This window comes from Lycorma delicatula, chromosome 1 (assembly GCF_047948215.1).
Source record: "Lycorma delicatula isolate Av1 chromosome 1, ASM4794821v1, whole genome shotgun sequence".
In the NCBI taxonomy this organism is placed as follows: Eukaryota; Metazoa; Arthropoda; class Insecta; order Hemiptera; family Fulgoridae; genus Lycorma; species Lycorma delicatula.
Genome location: NC_134455.1, coordinates 327,947,003 through 327,968,583, shown reverse-complemented (window position 1 = coordinate 327,968,583; position 21,581 = coordinate 327,947,003). Strand labels below are relative to the sequence as shown.

At 37.2% G+C, this 21,581-nt stretch overlaps 1 protein-coding gene across 1 annotated transcript in view; it reads left to right on the top strand.

Annotated features, from left to right (window-relative positions):
• Nucleotides 1-17,131: 17,131 nt before the first annotated feature.
• The window catches only part of Fancd2, a 163,485-nt gene continuing 159,035 nt past the window's right edge, over nucleotides 17,132-21,581 (top strand). The window contains exon 1 of the mRNA XM_075382103.1: nucleotides 17,132-17,494. Within this exon, the coding sequence (XP_075238218.1) occupies nucleotides 17,215-17,494 (280 nt within the window). The 5' untranslated portion in view covers nucleotides 17,132-17,214. The remainder of the gene's footprint in view (nucleotides 17,495-21,581) is intronic.

Sequence of the window (21,581 nt, the reverse complement as noted above, 5' to 3'; positions counted from 1 at the left end):
CAGTATGATACATACGAAAGTTCCTATTCCCAAAATCGTACCGCCACGAATAGCGACTATCACAGCTGGCAGTAAACCACCTAATAAGCTCCCCATAAAGGGAACCCACGTAACTATCTCTTCTGGGATGTCAACTACAGCATCCCATTCAAATAAATCTCCTCCACCATCTCCTCATATACTGGAGGATATGGTTGAAGAACCACCCGACCCTAGGGCATCGGAGTTCTTTAAAATAAAAAATTCAAAAAAGAAAAACCGAATCACGTACAACTAATTTTTATATAGTTTCCGAAATTTATTTTTTTACTTGCTTTTTACACTTATGAACATTATTCAGTGGAATGTTAGAGGTATTCGGTCCCGCATTGAAGATATTAGAGTACTGGCGCACACACATGATCCACTAATCATGTGTTTCCAGGAAACTCACCTCCTACAACATGACCGAATTACATTTAGAGGATACTTCTGCGAGAGATACGACTGCCTAGTAGACAGTAGGGAGAGTGGTGGAGTAGCGATTTTCATGAAGAATGGGGTGTCAGCTACAAGAATTCAACTAACCACTGTCATTCCTGCTATTGCAGTAAAGGTCACTATTCCCTTCAAATTGCATATCTGCAATCTGTATCTCTCACCGAACACTGTGTTCAGTGCTTTAGATGTCTCAAATCTCCTTACACAAATACCATCTCCATCGTTAATAGTAGGAGACTTCAATGCCCATCATATTTCCTGGGGCTCAACCTTCTGCTCCACTCGAGGAAATATGATAAACAGATTGAGACAAGATTTTGACCTTTGCCTACTGAATAATGGATCACACACATTTATGTCCTTATCAACTGGTGCTGTATCTAACCTTGATCTTTCCATATGCTCACCGAATGTACTCCCTCATTTTAATTGGTCGATTTGTGATGACTATCACGGCAGTGATCATAGACCAATTATTATTAGTTTCGGTGTAGACTGCGAGATTAAAAGAATGCCACGGAGATGGATTGTTGAAAAGGCAGATTGGAACGGATACTGTAAAGCATTCCAATCTCAGTATGACGATGGAGCGAACATCCTCGACCAATATTCTTCTTTTACGTCCATGATACTTAAGAATGCCAACAGATATATCCCACAAACATCGGGTAATCCTAGACGTCCTTTCGTTCCATGGTGGAACGATGAATGCAAAATTGCTATTAGGAATCGACGGCAGGCACTACGTAAATTTAATCGTAGGCCCACAACAGAACATCTAAATTTATACCGCAGGGCTAGAGCGGTGTGCCGTCGAATATTCTTGGACGCTAAGAGGAATTCATGGACGAAATACGTGAGCACTATTTCACGCACTACTTCCACGTCTACTGTATGGAAGAAAATTCGTGCAATCTTCGGATCACCGAAACAATCTATTCTTGGTCTTATTGATGAAGGAGAACTCCTTTCATCATCCTCGGAAGTGGCAAATAGTCTAGCAAAATCTTTCCGCTCGGTGTCTCTCACCTCATCATATAATAACGATTTTCAACGGTACAAGATACAAATGGAGGTGTTGTCGTTAAACATTGGTGATTCGGTTGGTGAATTAAACACTCCATTCGTATTTAAAGAATTGTTACATGCACTTAAAAATTCACGGGACACTTCCCCTGGACCGGACAACATTCGCCTTTCCATGCTTTCACACCTTCCTAATTCGGCACTACAACAACTTTTGAATATTTTTAACGGTATATTCTCCGAACAAGTCTTCCCACCTGGCTGGTCAGAAGCATTTATTATACCAGTACTAAAACCTGGTAAAGACCAAACGAACCCCTCAAGCTATCGCCCTATTTCATTAACAAGCGTGTTGTGTAAAATAATGGAGAGAATGGTAAACCGCAGACTTACATGGTACTTGGAGAAACATGGCTTTCTATCTCCAGAACAGTGTGGTTTTCGACAAGGACGATCTTCCATTGACCATTTAGTGTCACTAGAAACAGCCATACAAAACGCTTTCCTCAATCGGCAACACCTCGTCGCTATCTTCTTTGATATAAAAAAGGCGTATGATACAGCCTGGCGACGTGGTATTCTTAACACTCTCCAAAAATGGGGAATCAAGGGCAATATGCTTGCTTTTATCCGGGGATTCATAAATCACCGAACGGCTCGTGTTCGTGTAGATGATTCGCTCTCAGATAGTGTCATCTTGGAGAATGGAGTGCCCCAAGGTAGTGTATTAAGTGCCACCTTATTTTCTGTAGCCATAAATGATATTACCAAATGTGTTCAGGCTCCTGTCTCATGCTCTCTATTCGCTGACGACTTTGCTATCTACATTGCAAGCCGTTCGGCACCTACAGCAGAGAGACTACTGCAGAACACTATATATCACCTTGAAGCTTGGTCCAGGATTACTGGTTTCACATTTTCATCCGAAAAAACAAAATGTGTAGTTTTTTCTCGGCTACGAACCCCTTCTATTCCGCAAATTTTTCTGAACGGTGAGACTATTACTATCTCTAATTACGTTAAGTTTTTAGGTTTAATTTTTGATAGTCGTCTTACTTGGGTCAAACATTTAAAAGAATTGAAAACAAAATGTTCCAAAATTTTAGATATGATGCGAGTCCTTACTAACACCAAGTGGGGAGCCGATAGATCATGTATGATACATTTTTACTATTCCTTTGTTCGCTCCCGTTTAGATTACGGTTGTGTGGCCTACTCATCAGCTCGTCAAACCGTGCTTAAAATGCTGGATAGTGTACATCATGCTTTCCTTCGGCTTGCTACAGGCGCGTTTAGATCAAGTCCTGTCGCAAGCTTACTTGTAGACTGTGGTGAACCATCACTTTGGGATAGACGAGACCAGCTCTTATTATCTTATTTTGCTCGTCTCAGAGGACAGCCAAATCACCCGGTTCTTGAGTCAGTCCTTAAAAATCCTAATCTAGGAAAGTATGAGGATCATCCACGTCGTACTGCACCTGTAGGTATCCGTACCTGGCGTCTGCTGCAGCATATAAATGTTGACACACCGTCATTCTTTCCTATGTACCCTTGCTCATATCCTCCATGGGGAATAAACCTCATAAATTTTAATTTTGACCTGACTACATGTAATAAACAATCAACACCATCTATCGTCTTTCAGCAGATGTTTCAGTGTGTTCTCTCCAAGGCGAAACCAGACGCGGTTGTATACACTGATGGATCGAAACAAAACGATACGGTTGGGTGTGCTTTTGTTGTCAATGAGAGAACTTATATGTTTGGTCTCCCCAGTATTACGAGTGTGTTTACCGCTGAACTATATGCTATAAATAAGGCTCTAAACATCATTAACCCTAAATATAGAAAAATTCTTATTTGCAGTGACTCGTGTAGTGCTCTCCAAGCCTTAAAGAACTTTTATTCCAAACATCCTATCATCATTGAAATTTACAACGCAATCGCTGAGTTGAATAATCGCAACACAGAATTAAGTTTTTGCTGGGTCCCTAGCCACGTAGGGATTCCAGGTAATGAACATGCAGATTCCGCTGCCAAAGAAGCATGTAACCAGCCTCCTTTCACCACCCGAGTTGCTACTTCTGATTTCATTAACTATGTAAAACAATTATTAAGAACAAGGTGGCAAGGTGATTGGACAGCTACTGTTGATAATAAACTCCGTCAGATTAAAGATTCTGTGTTACCATGGAACTCCTCATACAGAAAACCCCGGCGTGAGGAAGTAGTACTCTGTCGATTGCGGATAGGACACACGAGAGTCACACACGAGTACCTGTTTACAAGAGGACAACCACCTCTATGCGCAAGATGCAACTGCCGCGTGACTGTGCGCCACATACTCGTGGACTGCATATGTTATGCGGCATTGCGTCGTAAATTTAAAATTCCTAGTAACATCCGTGGTATCTTGCGTGACGATAAGGAGGTTTTAAACCGCATGTTCATATTTTTACGTAGTATAGGGTTAATGCAAAAAATTTAATAAGTATGTATTCTTTAGTAATTGTATGTATTGTCCTATGTATTGTTTTGTTATCCGAGTAGGGAGCCTTTTACACTCCCTATCGGATTTTTTTGTTTTTTTTTGTATGTTTTTTAAATTCATCTGTGATATTGGTTATAAGATTTTTGTGATATTAGTTTTAAGTTTTATCTCCTTTTTTAGTTTTAAGTTTTATTTATTTTTAATGATAGTTTTTAACATAGTTTTAAGTTTTATTTATTTTTAATGTGATAGTTTTTAACATAGCTTTAAGTTTTATTTATTTTTAATGTGATAGTTTTTAACAGAGTTTTAAGTTACATATTAGTGTTTTTGTTATCCGAGAATGGGCCTTTTACACCCATTCCGGATTTTGTTTCTGTGATAGTAGTTTTAAGTTTTAATTTTATCTAAAAAACTAAAATTATTTTTATTTATTTATTTATGTATTTATTTATATTTTTATTTATTTTCCGGGCGATGATAACGTTCAACCGTTTTTCGCCCTTAAAAAAAAAAAAAAAAAAAAAAAAAAAAAATAAGAATAACCTGCATATTTGCTGTGATTAAATTGCTTATATTCTAGGTTCACAAGGTGAAAAAACTCTTTGAGGGATTTACATGTGCAATGTAAATTAAAAATTAATTCAATGTAATTATCAGAGTTTGTAGGTCCATATCAAGCAATTCTTTACGATATTGAATCCAATTATTAAGGGTGTGTGCAGCACATTTTATTCCATCCAGTGACTGATTGACAGATCTCTTCAGGTTGGCAAATACATTATTTCCATTACTTCTTGCAAAATCCTCTAACATTTTATTGCAATTATCATCTCCAAAGATATTACGTTTATTTTGGAATCTCAGACTGGTTAGTGCTCACTGTCATAACTAGAAATAGTATCTGCTATTAACCTACCAGTGATAATGGTTTAACGGTTCTATCATATTTGAAAATCGACTTACAGTACATATTTAACAGAAAATAAAAATACAAAACTACAAATACTTCGTACAAATTTGAAAATAAATCAGGATGATGTACATGTTACGTATCTAATATCCGTTATAGTTCTAAACGAATATCAACATATCCACAGGGAAGAGTTTCTATTTATTAATTGTAACGCGTTTATCATCGAAACTGTTCAGCGCAAGTTTGTTTACAGTCACTGTTTCCACCGTATGTTTTTTGAGCGTATCAGCTTAATTTGAACATACAGGTACGTATCGTCGCCTGTCTTTTACAAACAGTTTTTGTATTGATTAAAAAGTAATGATTTTTTCACTACGTTTATTTTTATTCCTTTAGTTGTTCGTGATTCCCTTCGTTCTAGTAAACGTATTTAATTTTCGAAAAGGAAAGTCGCCGTGATGTTTATGAAGACATTCAGGATAATCTACGTCAACTTAAAGAATGAAACCTATCATTCCATCGTCCTTAATGGACAAAATATTTTCTGCTATCGATTTTTGAATTTATTTTTCGACCCATCGAAAATTGTTTTCGTAAATATTGCCCACCCGTACAAATTGTTTGCATCAAAGAGGGTAAATATTTGGAAGGTGAATTTACATCGAAATCTTCAGGTAAGTACGGATTGTTAGCGTTTGCGTACTTTTTAACGCAAACTGAAATTCCTCCCCTGATTCCTTTCTCAAGGAACATATAGGTGTCATAGTCCGTTATCAATTCTAGTGAAACTTGCATCTTATAAAGCATAACATCGAACGAAAAACCAGGAAGTGTATAGTAGTATGCAAATCTAATTGTACTTAATAAACAGAAATTTTCAAACACATCCGCCAAAAGAAGGACATCACATTTTAAGTAGAGGTAACTATATTCACCTAAACTTTTAATTTTCAAATTATTCTATACGGTTTTAGCATGAATATAATCTTCTTCTGTAAGTGATAAGTGAACTAAAGAATCTCTCTTTTCGTGGTATTTCGGTCTCTTCTAAGACATACCACGAACTAGTGTACCCGTAAGGGTAAAGTCCTTTTCGAATTACTACATGGAGATCATCTTGCTTAAAAATATTATTAAATGATTAAATTTTTCAGTGGGTAACTTTTTAACCAAATTATCTAAACTATATGACATAAATCGAATTGAATATACAAAACGAACGGACATACGAATGAAATATATTTTTTAGTAGTGTTGGGAATTAATCTAATTCTTTTCTCATAACCCACCTCCTTTACAACAAAATGCGAATCATAGTTCGAATTTTTATGCCAAAAAACGGAAGAAAGGTTTGGTTTTAAAGGCTGTATAAGTTGTAATTGTTCCACAAAGAAGTTCTATATCTACCCGTTAAGTGGTAATGATCACGAACAGATATTTTTTTCGAACTAAATTTCACTTTGCACATCTGAAAAATTGAAACTTCGAATGCGATACTGTTTTCATCCGTAAAAATAATTTTTTTATTAATGCCGGCGTACTTTTCAATTTCTAAACAAATATCAGTAAGCACCGACATGAATTTTTGCGATGCTCCTTTTGCCTTGTACAAAACAGAAGATGAAAATATTACATCGCGTCTTTTATTCGGAAGTAATGAATCTGTAACAAATTATAAACAAAAACTTATAGGAATGTGATGTTAAGTAGAAACTGTGAAATAGGTTTTTTTGCTGGGGTAACATGTCGAAATCGGTTTTAGTATACACTCAAAATCGGCGTAACAAACAATTGGTACCGGAAACATTTGGTGAAAATTGTTAAACTTTAATAGAGGGGGTGTTCTGTCCTTTTCTACCTCAGGAAGAACAACGTTTTCCGAGGTATTCAACATGCATCTTTCCATATGTTCAACCATTCTCATACCGAATTTTTATCTGTTTTATAAAATGTAAAACATCTTTTGCAAATAGTAATTCTATGGTTGTTTTTAGTTAATTGCGAACCGTATAATCTTTCAAAATCGACTATATAACAGTAATGAAAAACTTCATTGTCCATTAATAACAAATCGAAATGATCATTCTGTTCTTTTAGATACACCTTTAATAGGAATATTATTGCATTTTCATCAAATGATTTAACGTTAACAGAAACATTTTCTTCCAAAGAATTTCGTCTCGTCTAACGGAGTAGGAAAATTTATACCGCGAAAATGGAATTTTTCTGAAAGAGCGGTATATCGTCTATATACTCGTACGCGGTGAGCACCTTTTACGGAACGACAAAGGAGAGACCATTTAAAACAAAATTGCTCATCGTCCCTTACATTAATAAACGCTCGCTTTCGAAGAAGTTTGGCAGGTAACGAGATATTAAACAAACTTCTTAAAGGAAAGAATTTATTCACCCTTACTAATATCCTATCCAATGTGATAAAAGTCCACTCACTCTGTTTCCCTTCAAAATTAGCCTCCTTCTCAAGCAACCGATAAAACGCATCCTGAATTCAATTATCTAGATCGTTTATACTATATATATATATATATATATATATAAAAATATTTTGTTTTAAATCCCATATTTTTTACATTTCTAGTCATTGGGTTTTTCATTGGTTATGCGGAGATTAAATCGTTTAGCCCTGTTTTGATTGCACTAACCCACCGTACAGCGTACCGATCCGATCTTTCGCTAAATACACTTAAAACTGTGCGCTAGCGCAGGTGTAAAGTATAAACTTATGAAGACTAAAAAGTAGAAAAAAAATATATATAAAAACCTTATTAAAAAAACTACTCTTATTCAGGGTCATTCACGGGAACCGGATGTTTTTAAGATAATCATAAAAAATTGAATATTTACTTTAAAAAAGTTTTATTGGTACTGAAACACTTGTTAAATCAAAGCATTTGTTACTTATTCATGAACGAAAAATTACGTCCGGCAAATGATGTCCATTTTGGGCAATACATTGTTGTAGCCTTCCACGGTAACTGGCTTTAATTCTTTGCAGCATATCTACATCAATCTGGGTGACGTGATGACGAATTGCGATCTTTAGGTCCTCCAATGTACGCGGTTTATTGCCGTACACACGGGATTTCAGAAACCCACGCAGAAAAAAATCACAACTACTCAAGTCGGGCCACCGAGGGGCCAAGGAATGTCGCCGAATCTGGAAACGATCCGTACCGAAAACAAGTTACGTAGAACAGCCATCGTTGCCCTCGCTGTGTGCGCTGTAGCTCCATCCTGCTGGAATAACACATTTTGAAAATCGATTCCCCGGTTTCGCAACTCAGGGATGAAAAACGTATTCAACATCGCAATGTAACGATCAGCTGTTACAGTTACGGCAGCGTCATTTTCTTCAAAAAAATATGGTCCAATAACACCGACATTTCCTATTGCACACCAGACAGTCACCTTTGGGCTATGAAGTGGTCTCTCATGAAGCTGATGTGGGTTTCTTTCTGCCCGATACCGGCAATTCTGTTTGTTGACGAAGCCATTCAGATGAAAATGGGCTTCGTCACTCATTAACAATAACAAATTTTCATTTTCTTCAAAAATGGTAAGCATTTGTCGACAAAATTGTAATCGTTGCGTGAAATCCTGCTCGTTTAACTGCTGCACAACGGTTATCTTGTAAGGATGGAAATGCAGGTCTGTATGCAGAATTCGTCTTACCGTACTTGTGCTCATTTGAAGCGCTGCTGAATGCCTCTGAATAGAGCGGCGTGGGCTTCTGACAATGGCTTCCCTTACTCGTTCGATGTTCTCCGGAGTGCTAGCAGTACATCGGGGATTCGGTGGTTTTTTCTTCAATATTGAACCGCTTGTTCGAAGGTTATTTACCCATCGCAATATTGTGTTACGAGAAGGGACACTTGCATTACGATGGATATTAAATGATGGCGGAAATTTCGCTGAACAGCAGTTACGGATTCGTCATTTCGCACAAAACTGTCATACGCGTACAGGCGTTGGTCTAGCGTCCACGGCTCCATCTCAACGACTAAAATGTAAATGCTATGAACAAAGGAAAGGTCAGACACCAGTCATGTGCCCCTCCCACCACGAACGCCCGAGTACAACCCACTTCAAAAACATCCGGTTCCCGTGAATGACCCTGTATTAAATGCATTAAAAAGAAACAATATGTAAAAAAATTAAAACACCACTTAAAACAAACGCTCTGAAGTGTAAAAAGTAATTTTAGGACGGTATCTCAGAATGGATTTGATCACAAGCTTTTATGTTGATATATAAAATAATGTGAAAGTCATAGCTTCAAATTAAAAATTTCATGTTTTTGCTAAATTTTCTTATGCGTGTTTGTACCCTCTCTTTTAGCCATTCATCACGCATAAGAAAAAATTGGCAAATAAATGAAATTTTTAATTTGATGCTATTACTTTCACATAATTTTATATATCACTATAAAAGCTTGTGATCAAATCCATTCTGAGATACCGTCCTAAAATTATTTTGTACCTTTTAGTGCGTTTAATTTAAGAGTGGTGTTTTAAAACATTTTTTACATAATTTGTAATTGTTTTTCTTCATAAAATAATGAACCATAACCAAAATGTAGACACCGGAATGTACCGATCACTACCGGAAATCCCAGTTCGTTAATATCAATTTCTAAAATTAAATTTCTAATTTTGCTTTCGATATATTAATTTTCATCAATAAAAAAGACATATTTTTACACAAGTCGTAATCAATTTTGGAACCTAACAATCCCATTCCAAGACGCCGCCCGCCCAGAGGGCGTAGCTACGAATGCGTGCCTACGGCACGCCATGCAGCTAGTTAAGGTAGTATTTTAGAGAAATAATATTTCTTTGAATTCTGTAACGGATTATTATTTTTTTATTTATTTAATTTTCTTTTATTAATTGTCTATTAATAAAGAAAATGATTGATGAAATTATTCTATAGAAATTATTAAAACATTATTTGTGAAATATTTTTAGAACCGTAACGAATTTGTTAATGTTTAAAAAAATGATTTTTTCTGTTGAGTGGCAAGATTTGCATTTTGTTGGGAATAGTGTAAACGCACTTCGGTATGGGATGGAATGACATCATAGTCGCACAGCGCATCATTACCGCCGCCAATTCACCGTAATTAATTTATTCGCAATATTCGATTCCTCAGATATCATTCATGCGAGTTGAATACCGGAGACGGTATCAAAATCAAAATGTATTTGAAAAAATTCTACAATTTATTGAGTAATTTATGCCACCCGAATAAATTATACTTCATATTTCAGTATTACTCTCCACTTATACATATTACTGTTCTGTATTATAGGCCTGTAATATTGTTAATTCCTGATTTATATTTTTTTATATTTCTTTACGTATGTTTATTTTTGTATAGAGTATATTTATTATTAAATAAAGTTAAAAGTATCAGTTAGTAAAACAAAACAAAATAATAAAAATAAAAATTAAATAATAACATTGTAATCAATCGAATTCTTTCTTCGACAATCTGGCATCGCCGAGTAGCGGGCCAGTGACTGTGGTGGTATCGACCACCACAGTCGGTACCACCGCAGTCTGTACAAATATCGGACCAGACTCTGTACAAATATGATGTCAATCCAGCTCATACTGACGCAAGTTTACCTAATACCAATAGAAATGCAAATGCTCCCACTTAACGGAAAAACGCCCAAAAAATTTTTCAATTGATCGTTTTCTTTTTGTTTCAACTATTTTATAATTAATTATTATTAAAACATTTTTATTACATGTCAAGGTCGATCTAGTTTTTTACCTATTCCGATCGTAAACATCTCTCTTTTTCTGTTTAGCCTCCGGAAACACCGTAAGGTATTATTTCAGAGGATCATATGTATGAATGTAAATAAAGTGTATACAATAAAGTATATACAGTCTCAGGTTGACCATTCCTGAGATGTGTGGTTAATTGATTGATACCCAACCACCAAACAACAGTTGAGTGGGAGTTGTTGCGAGAGGACGTGTCTTTGCCGCTTCGAGGTTTTGATTGTGTTTTTGAATTGGTTTTTGTTGTTTTTTCTATTGGACTGTACATTCGACAACAACGACGGTTTATTATTGGTCGTGTTTTATAGTTTAAAAGATTTTGGATTACGGAAAACCTTCTTTTTAAAGCGACTTTTTATTGTATAGCTTTATTGCCAGTAGGCAATAAGGTTTGAACTTGTTTGGTGTTAGTGTGTGTGTGTGTTCAGCTGTGCGCATGTTGTAAGTAGACAAATAGAATTTAATTTATAAGAATAGGACTTTTTATCTACGCTGATAATATTGAACATTGAGTTGATAATATAGCGTAGTTAGAGGTAATCTAATTTTAATTTGAATACTGATAAATGAAGCAGGTGCTTATCATAACTTGATAAGAAACTTTTATAGCTTTGCTGGTAAAGCTGTTGAAGTTAATTCTAAGTGATTTGAATTGAAATATATTGAATTTATTTTATATTAAGTTGCCTAAATCGAGTTCGCCAGAAGAAGCAGAAATGGAGTCTTGAGTTTCCTTCTCAACGAAGTCGAAAGACAGCTAGGTCACTTTGGTCGACGCTGGCGCCCAGTATGATGGATCTAACAGTAAACACTCACGATACAGTGGTGAGGGCCTCCAAGAAGAGAGTGGAGGTCATTGAAACTAGCAGTGAAGGGGATCTCACAAGAGACGGATATGGACTACCTTCTGGAGGCCATTACCATATTGGTAGAACTTTCTCGCCAGTTCACAATCACCAAAAAATTAAGGAGGGAGCGGTTCTGGTCAGTGGGACAGCGAGGGATGTGGAAATTGTGATGAAAGAGCTGTTCGCATTATCGCATTCCAGTCTTATAGGGGTACGCAGTGGTGGTTAACCGTTGAAGGATGCGGACACACAAACTTCGAGAGCTGTCAACCGAGAGCTACTGTCACAGATAGAGGAGGATGTGCCAGACGAGGAAGCCCCGGACCTGGTTATCAGGGGAGTATTTTAAATATTGCGAGGAGGTAAAGGGGTCTATCTTTGCCAGTAGTGATATGTTACCCACATATGACTTAGCGGAGAATGGTAGAACAAGCTATGGTATGAAACTGCTGGACAGGCAATCTAAGCTGAAGAGGGGTCAGCTGGTAGTGGAACATGGCCTAGCAGAAGTGTTATAGGGGACATCGAAGAAGATATACAAGGAAGTGTGTACACGGTAGTAATTGAGACTAGGGCTGGGGAGAGAGTAGTTGCAAAGGACTACACAGAGTTGTAAAGAAAATGGAGAAGATTAATGCCGAGGATAGATATGGCTCAGTGGCGAACAAGGTAGGAGTAGTTCTTAAGAAAATGCTTAAGTTCTTAAGAAATGATTACCATAGAAGGAATGGTGGTAATAGAGTTGGGTGTCTGGATGAAGCGATACCGGACGGGGCGGCGAGTAAACGGTCGCAGCAGCCGACGGAGCTCACCACTACACTTGTAATTAAGGAGGAGGAGTCTACGTATCAGACCTCCTCAAAAAAGTAAAAAATGGTGTGACCAAGAAAGAGATTAGGGACATACTGTCCATCAGGAGAAATGGTGAATCCTTGCATACGAAAGTGAGAGCCAACAAAGAAGAAGCTGTAGAGGTTCAGAAGAAGATGTCGAGTAAACTAGAGGGAGTGAATATTACAAGTGGGTCGCGCAGGAGTGGCCTCATTATCGTTAAGGAGCCACGGTGCTGCAGGTGCTTCGAGGTGGGACACATGGCGGCCAAATGCAGTGGCTCTGAAAGGTCGGCCTTTTGTCATATCTGTGGTTAGGAAGAGCACAAGGCCGAAGAGTGAAACATCATGGCGAAATGTTTAAGGTGTGGTAGAACTGGGAATCGGATTGGTAGCACCATTTGCAGTAAAAGAAATGCCTAGAGTTCTGCAGTTAAATACGAATAAGGGCGCGGCATGACATGACGCGCTCCTGGAATTGGGAAGGCGGAAGGGAGCAGACATTCTGTTAGTGTCTGAGCCTAATTTCAGGAAGGTGAAGGAAGACGGCCGGACAATGGATGGGATGAGGAGTGCGGCGGTTTATGGGAGCGGTGTGCCGATCCTAACCACCGGTGAGAAAAATGGATTCGTATGGATTGAGCTTCCAGACGATGTGGTCTTTTCTGTTTATATTTCGCCGAACTCTGGTCTGGATGATTATGTACAATGCTTGGAGGATCTGGCCGGTGTGATTCATCCTCTTCTAAAGGATGTAGTCGTGGGTTGTGATCTTAACTCAAAGAACGTGATATGGGGAGGACATGTCACAGACCAAAGAGAGCGGATTCTGGAGGAGTACATAGCCGTGTTGGGCTTGGTGGTGCTCAATAATGGGTCAGCGTCTATCCTTTTGAAGGTATCCTTGTGAGGGCTGCTCGTTTGGTAAGGTACCGTTTTTCTCGACAGGGTTGTCAGAAGGGTGGTGGAGGTGGAAGGTTCTCAGTGAAGAGGAGTCGTTGAGCAACCATTTCTTCGTTTGGTTTGAAATTGGGGACGGTGGGTCTTATAGCGTGGCGGCTGACAACTGAAGATTAAGTTCGAAAGAGAGCCTAGCTAGACTTAAGAAGTTGGTGAAAGAGCGCCTTGGTCATCTGGAAAACGTCTCTCCCAGCTACCTGACGAAGGTGGTATCAAAGGCAACAGAAGAGTCGCTGGACCATAGAAGTCCGCTAAGAGAGAATGTATATTGGTGGACTGCTCGGCTGGCGGAGGCAAAAGAGCACTATATTAAGGCCAGGAGACAGCTACAGCTGGCCAAGAGAAAGGGGTATCGTTAGGACATTTTCTCATGCGGAATGAAGCTGGCCAAAAAAAGGAGAACTTCCAGGAGTGAAATACTAGACAGTAAGAAGAGGAAGTGGAGAGAGCTCCTGGACTGGTTGAAGCACGATATATTGACACCTTCCAAATCGTAATTGGTAGATTTGGTAGGGCGTTACCCGTTCTTGTCGAGGAGGTTCTTAGATAACAAATTGATGTTTTGTTCCCGGCTAGAAGTGACCGGACCAGAGCGAATAACCCACTATAACTGCAGTGAATAACCCTGTATTCACAATGGGCGAGGTGTGACAGGCGGCAGTGAGACTGAAAGCTAAATTGAGTCCCGACCTCGACCGGGTTACTAACGAGGTTGCGGCTGCAACGGTGGAAGTTGCTGCGGACCAAGTGCTGGCCTTAAACCGAATACTCCTGGATGGTTATTTGGCACCAGAATGGAAGGAGGCCAGGGTGGTTCTACTGAGGAAATATGGAGAAGAGGTAAGAGGGCCAATCGGATACCGACCTCTTTTCCTGTTTAGTTACTTAAGTAAACTCCTCGACAGGCTGTTGGCGGAGCGTCTCCGAGATGAAGTAGAAAGGAAGGGAGACCACAGTGAATGTGAGTATAAATTCAGGAGAGGGCGGACAATGGAGGATGCCATAGCTAGGGTGATGAGGATTGTTGATGAAGCCGCATCGGGTTCTTGGAGGACAAGGTGCATCCCGGCGGTGGTGATGTTGGATGTCAAGAATGCATTCAACACACTGCTGTTCGAGTGCATCATGGATGAGTTGATTCGGAGAGATATCAACCCGTATCTTGTGCAAGTCCTTCATGACTATGTTATTGGCTGGAGGATAGTTGGTTATGCAGAGGGTAAGGAGGTTGCGACCAGTTTGGAGCGCGATGTCCCGCAGGGTTCGGTGGTCTTGCGGAATCTAGCATATGATGGCATCCCCAGGTTGCGGTATCCTGAGGGAGTTTCGGTTACCAGTTTTGCCGATGATGTCTCCATGGTATTAGTCGCCAGAACAGAACAGGAGATAATCAGGAAAGGTGAACGGGCCATTCTATTGTTCGATAGATCGTAGGCGGGTCATGGCCTTAGCCTCGCTGCAGAGAAAACGAATCTGCTGCTGATGGCCGGGAGAAAACGACTCTCCCCGATCAGGCTACAGGTAACGGTGGTTGTTGTCGTGCCGGTCAGTAGAGCCAAATATCTGGGGGTTTGGCTGGTCAACCGGAGAGCCTTTCAAGATCATGTCAGTGATGCAGTTGACGGGGCATGTAGAACAGTGGTCGGCTGTCTCAAGGCTCATGAGCAAGGTTGGTGGGCTGAGCTCATGAAAGAAGAGGATGCTGGCAGCGGTGGCTCGGTCCGTTGCCTTGTATTCCGTGCCAGTTTAGAAGAGGGCGTTGTGCACGAAAATGGCCGTTCGGAGGCTTGCGGGGCTGCAGCGCTCACTGGCAATCGCCGTTGCTAGAGCTTACCGAACGGTCTCTACAGAGGCAGTTCTGGTGAATGTCTTGCTCCCCACTATGGAGCTCTTGGCGGAAGAACGGTGCGAAGAAGAGAAGGGATGACAAAGAGCATGGGTAGGAAAGAGAGGACAGAGCGCTGGCAGGAGAGATGGGTTGGATCAGAGCTGGGTCTCTGGAGGAAGAAGTTAATACTAGGTATCAGGCTTTGGTTCAGACGTGAGCACGGGGAACTCACGTTTAGCTAACCCAGTTTTTATCGGGGCATGGTAGCTTTAATAGCTATTTATGCGGCAGGAGACGGTTGTCTGAAAGCTGCCAGTGTTGTGGAGAGCGAGATACCGCAGAACATATTGTCTTTCAGTGCCCAAGGTGGAAGGAAGACAGGGTGATGATGCGGACGTGGTTGGGAGAGGTTACCGCAGATGTAGTAGAGATAATGCTTCATGGTAAGCGGATTTTGTCGATAGTCAGTAAGGTAATAGGGAACATCATCCGAAAGAAGACCCTGGAAGAAGTGCAAAATGGGTGAGGGATGTTAGCGTTAGGGCAGGGAGGACAGCCCCATTCAGGAGGGGTGGGATGCTCCGGTGACCCACCTTCAATGATTGAACGGGGGCTCCTAGTCCTCTAGGTGGGGGAAAAAACACTGAGTTTCTTTCTGGGGCTTTGGTAGGGGACCCCGGATTTGAAGCAGGCGCTTATGTAAAGACCGAGACCCAGCCACTGAGGGGTGCTGTCAGGAACAGCATAGCCAATTCTGGCATGGCCTCGCAGTGGAGTAGAGGCAACTGGCACTGTCAAGGCCGTGTTATACGGGATCGTGTCTTGAGGAAAGGGAAAATTAAAAAAACCACCAAAGAACACCGGTATCCTCTATCCAGTGTTCAAATCCGTATAAAAGTAACTGCCTTTATTAAGATTTGAAACTTAGAACTCTCGGATTCAAAATGAGCGGATTTGCGATGACGAGTTAACCACTAGACCAGCCCGTTGGACTGATCGAAAACGTCTAACAACGGTCTTCTAATTTGGGTTACCTCACCGTGTCTATTAACTATCTGTGGGATTAGATCACTGATCTCTATATAACTGGATAGGGGATCCCATATAAGGAATTGGTAAAATTTGAAGGATAAACCAGCACTACCAAATGAGTGGTAGAACTAAATAAAATGGAATGGTGCATCCGCAGAGGTAAGTGTAAGTATAAAACCACGTCTTAAACCGATGCAGTAGACGTATTCTGATTTTGTATTTTGAGCACTGATCTCGAAATAACTATATATCTGCTCTCTATATATCTGTCCGTACATTTTTGCTTGTATTGCGAAAATGATTGTTCTTTTTGTTATCTGACTTGAATAAAATAAACATCCCTAACATCCCGATTATAGTCGCGTAAGCTTACAATGGTTTTATCTAGTTCCTAGCTGCTGATTCTGCGGCGCCGGATTATGCTTCAACATTGAATATTTAATTGTATTTTACGCCTTAGGTCCCCTATCCAGTTATGTGGAAATCAGTGGATTTGTGTGTTGGAGGGTGAGCGATTGTTGTGCTACCTATGTTGACCTAACACGAACTAAGATTAGTTTAACAAAGTTCCACTCTTTTTATCGTTGCATCTATGTTCTACTATTACCTAGATTCGGTGTTAATAGACATAAAAATATTTACTTTAGTCGTTTCGATAAGAATATAATTGACGAATCTATTTTTAGTTAAATTAGAGTAAAAATAATTGAATATAATACTTTACAATTGTAGAAATAACACTTGGTACACTGATTGTTTTTTATTTCAACAAATGACAAAAATATTAATTTTTTCTCTGCTCTAATTCCAAATTTCGGTGGTAATTATAAATAGCAATAGAATTAAATAAATATTGCAGAATATCTAATAGGCAGTGGTAAGTGCTGAAGTAGATTCATACAAAATGTGACGTTCGTGTAATCAACATTTGGCGGTAAAGTGTGTTTTGATAAAGTTTGCTCGAGGTTAGTAATTTATTTTCGGTTATGTACAAAAGGCGATCGAAAAAAAGGAGTGCAGGTGCTCTTGGTACTGTGGAATCAAGTAACGGAGATGAAAATGTAGAAAATATTATAAACGGTAGTTCAAATCAGGCAATAGTCGATGATTTTGTTTTGTCACCCGTTATGTTTGATGATGGTCCTAACAAGAAACAAAAGGTTGGGGATAAAAACAAACACAGTTCTAGAAAAATGACATATTTGGAAGAAATTACCCACGTTTCGGGGATGCGAATTCATAAAAAAGACATTCCGAATGAATTGGGTAAGTCAAAAAACCAATACAGTTTAAACCTTGTAGACAGACTGTCTTTGTGTTTTGTATATATTTTAATTGTTAATATAGAAAAAGTAGATTATTTCTAGATTAAGCTTTCGTCATGAATCGTTAAAGAACTGGTCGATTAAACCCAAAGATTTATTGATTCTCATTTCTTCTAGAGATCTGATTTTGTAACTTTTACAAGTGAAATTATGTTCTTTTAAACAATACACTATTCATTCTTTAATTGTGATTGTATTTAAAAAAACAAACTAAAATTTCACTACAATATTTTCATTACTGTACATTTGTAATCAGCATTTTTATGTAAGCTAGCTGGCGGGACTTTTGTGCATGCTAGTCAGAAACATGTTATCAAATTTCCTGATCACTGCATTATGAATCAGACCAGGAAAGTATGAAATTGGTCATGCTTATGCCATTCTTTCCCAGATTCATAACTTTCTTTTGGAATGTAGAAAGAACATTGGAAACTAATGTATTAGCTACTGTAATAAGAACCTGAATGAATAAATAAATAAATATCCGATTCACGTAATCATGATTTGCATGAAAAAAAGTTTATAAAATCATAGTAAAATTATTTGTGTAAGGATCTACTTGATAGCCATTTTTCCAAATGTTCAATATTTCATATTTAAAATATTTTTCAGAGTTCTGCTGTGGTCAAGACTATAATATGATGCGGTTTTTTCATCGTGTCAATATTGAAGGCAGTTTAACAAACAGAAAACATTTAAAATCAAAATTGTACAATATAATAGTAGGTCTTTTAAGGGCAGTACTGAACAAGTACTTGCTCAATGTCAAATTTTAAAATATTCATACTGAGGTATGATTATGTTAACAATAGAAAAAGTGAAGAATATAAATTAGGTATTGGAAATGTAAAATAAACCATACACTAACCCTAATAGTCATCAGAGCCAGCTGTTGAAAATGACTAATCACGCTCATCATAAGGTGATTCTTCATTCTACACATGAATTTTATCACAGAACATGTGGTGTAGTCTCTCTCTGTATGACTATTTTTCTGTTTAAATATAAATTTGGCCAAATGTACTATGAGATTACACTGACATATCTTTCTTTACACTTACCTCACTCTACAAAACCCTAGCCTTAACTGTAACTTTAACTTACATTAACTTGTACTTTAACTTTTACTCTAAGTCTAATTTTAACCATATCTCTGTAGAATGGATTAGTATCTGAATAGGTCGCCATAGTACAAAACTGTTGTTAATTGACTAGACCACCAATAATGCTGTACGGACTTTGACCTTGCATGAATCACCTGTTGTAAAAAACTTGATCTCCAGTATTTAGATCTTGATCCTAAGCATGTCTACTATGGTATTTTAAAGTATACAAAAAAATTGAAGTTGATTAAGTAATTGGTCAGAATTATCATCCCAATAAAGTTTAAATGATTTTCTGTCTTGTAAATAGTAACGGAGTAGATCTTAAGTAGATACTTATAGTATTATTGTATTACTAAACCCAATTCTCATTGGACAAGTTGTTCGAACCTAATTAATAAAAGATTATGCAGTTATCTAGGAGTAACAGGGGCACAAACAAATAAGCATACTATCAAAACTTATATGTAATATAAACTTATGTGTAATATAAGCTGCTTACCAGTATATTATTCATTTCCCTCAAGTATTTTCAGCTATTCTGCCATCTTCAGGAGGGATTATAATTTATAATTGAAATATATAATAGTATTAAACTCACATATTTAAATTATATACATAACAATTGATTGTCATTTTGTAAATGTTAGTTTTAAGTCAAAGTAACTACGTCTGTATTGTAATAGTGCTGCAATTGTTCATAACATTGTGACACTAGATAACAGTTGTGACTATTACAATATGGACGTAGTTACTTTGACTTAAGACTTTTACTTTTACAAAATGGCAATCAGTTGTTAGTTTTATACTATTATATATTTTAATCATAAATTATAATCCCTCCTGAAGATGGAAGAATAGCCAAAAGCATTTGAGGAAAATGAATAATATATTGGTAAGCAGTTTATATTATACATAATAATTATATTTTACCAATAGTGCCATGTTAGGAGAACTTAATTTAAATTATAAACTTACTTTATTAGTCTTCTTAAATAAAATTTAATTGTCCATCACAGTACAATTAACTAAATTAAAAAAAAAAATCTAATTAAGAAAAGACAGAAAACTTAAAAACCCTATCAGATTCAACTGAATTGAACAGTAAACTTACTTATTGTAAATAAAACTCAAAATCCATATCTAGATAGATACATTTTCCAGTACATCTACTTTGTGACGTCTTATTTCAATTTATGAGAGTGAAGGCAGTTAATTATCCTGTTTTAATGAGTGTTGAGTTTAATTACTTTAAATTACCTTCCTAGTGTTGTAAGGTAATTAAAGTATTGTATTTAAATGTTTTATATAGTTAAAATTTTAATTAGTACCATATTTAATTGAAAATACCTAAGAATCATTATCATCACTACCATTGTTAACTTATTTTAGTTAATTAATAATTAATTCAAATGTATATTGTTTATTTATTTTTGTGTGGCTGTTAGATGTATGGAAATAAAACAACAAAAAATAGATTTTTCTAGCATTGAGTACCATTATTGCAAAAATGAGTTGTGTTTTTAAACATTTTTTTCGGTATGAACAGTTTTATTTCAAAATTGTATAAAAGTTATTTCTAAACACTAATTATGTTTTTTCTATCTGCTATTTGGCTAGTTTGGCATAATTTTCTGTTGATTTTGATATAATCTTCAAAGTCATTTTCTCCATTCCATATCCTTAGTTAATACTTTTAATATATAACTTGTATGTTCTTCTAATCATGCTCTCTTTAGTATTCTTTTCTTTGTTTTGTTACTTCCTTTTGTTACTAAATAAACTAATCCTCTAGCTTATAATATAGCCCCCTCCTTTATAATAAGTACAAGAAGCTGTCATAATTTATTTTCTATTTAATCTTGAAAGCTCTTAATTTTGAACATCAACTTCTTTTTATTCTCTTCTCTTTCCTCGTAACACCTCATTTTAAAATCTGTACTCTTAATTACTTGGTATTTTCATTGTCATGAAGGGCTGCAATCTACATCTTAAATGATCTTCAAAGAAGTTTTCTTTCCATTTGCTAATTTACTTAATTTTTTTTTAACTTCATTAAAACTTTCTAATTTTATTGCCTGAAGAGAAAGTATTTGTGATTTTTCCATTTAAAAAAGGAGACTCAATGCAACAAGTTTTCATGAGTGTTGTGCTACCTATCGCTAGTATTCTTGTGAAGTAATTAATTTATTATTGATTTTTCTTGTAAGTGGGGTTATTTCATTCAGTGCTCTTTATTACATCCTTTTCACTTTTCATGATTTTATTCTGATATTTAGTTTTATCCAAATTCTCAGCATTGTTTATGGTGTCTTATTTTATATGGCTTGTATGTTATTTTAGCAGACGTTTTTGAATCAGATTACATGTTATTGTAAAATGTTACAAGTCTAACTTTAATGTGCTGTAGCTTTTACTGTAGAAACCCCTTTTTAAGACTTGGGAATCGTCCATGTGCAATTATGCTGTTGGATGGTGTTTGATGCTGGTGTTTGAAGGATCTGTTTGTGATTTGTACAGAGAGTGATTTAAATTACATGTTTTCACTTAGAATCTTGTTTTTATGCCTTTGTGTGTTTGTATATTTGAGTTGCTCAGGAGTTTCCAATTTGTTCTTTAGTATTTGTGTTTTAAGGTTTTCATCATGTTGTTGATTATATGTGTAATTTGTTTCAATGAAGTCATATGCAAGAGTGATTCAGTGGTGGAGAAGAATCCGTATGAGGGTTTGTTATATTATAAAAAACTGTACCTTGTTTTTCTCGTGTAAGAACTTGCTCCAGTTGGAGCAGTTAAATTTGTTGGACTTCAGGTTAATCAGATTTATTTACTGTGTGACAGATGCACATCATCAGAAAAAAATAAATACAGGTTGTAGTAAGCAAATTCAGTGGAAATCATTGTACAAGGTTGAGTAGAATGAAA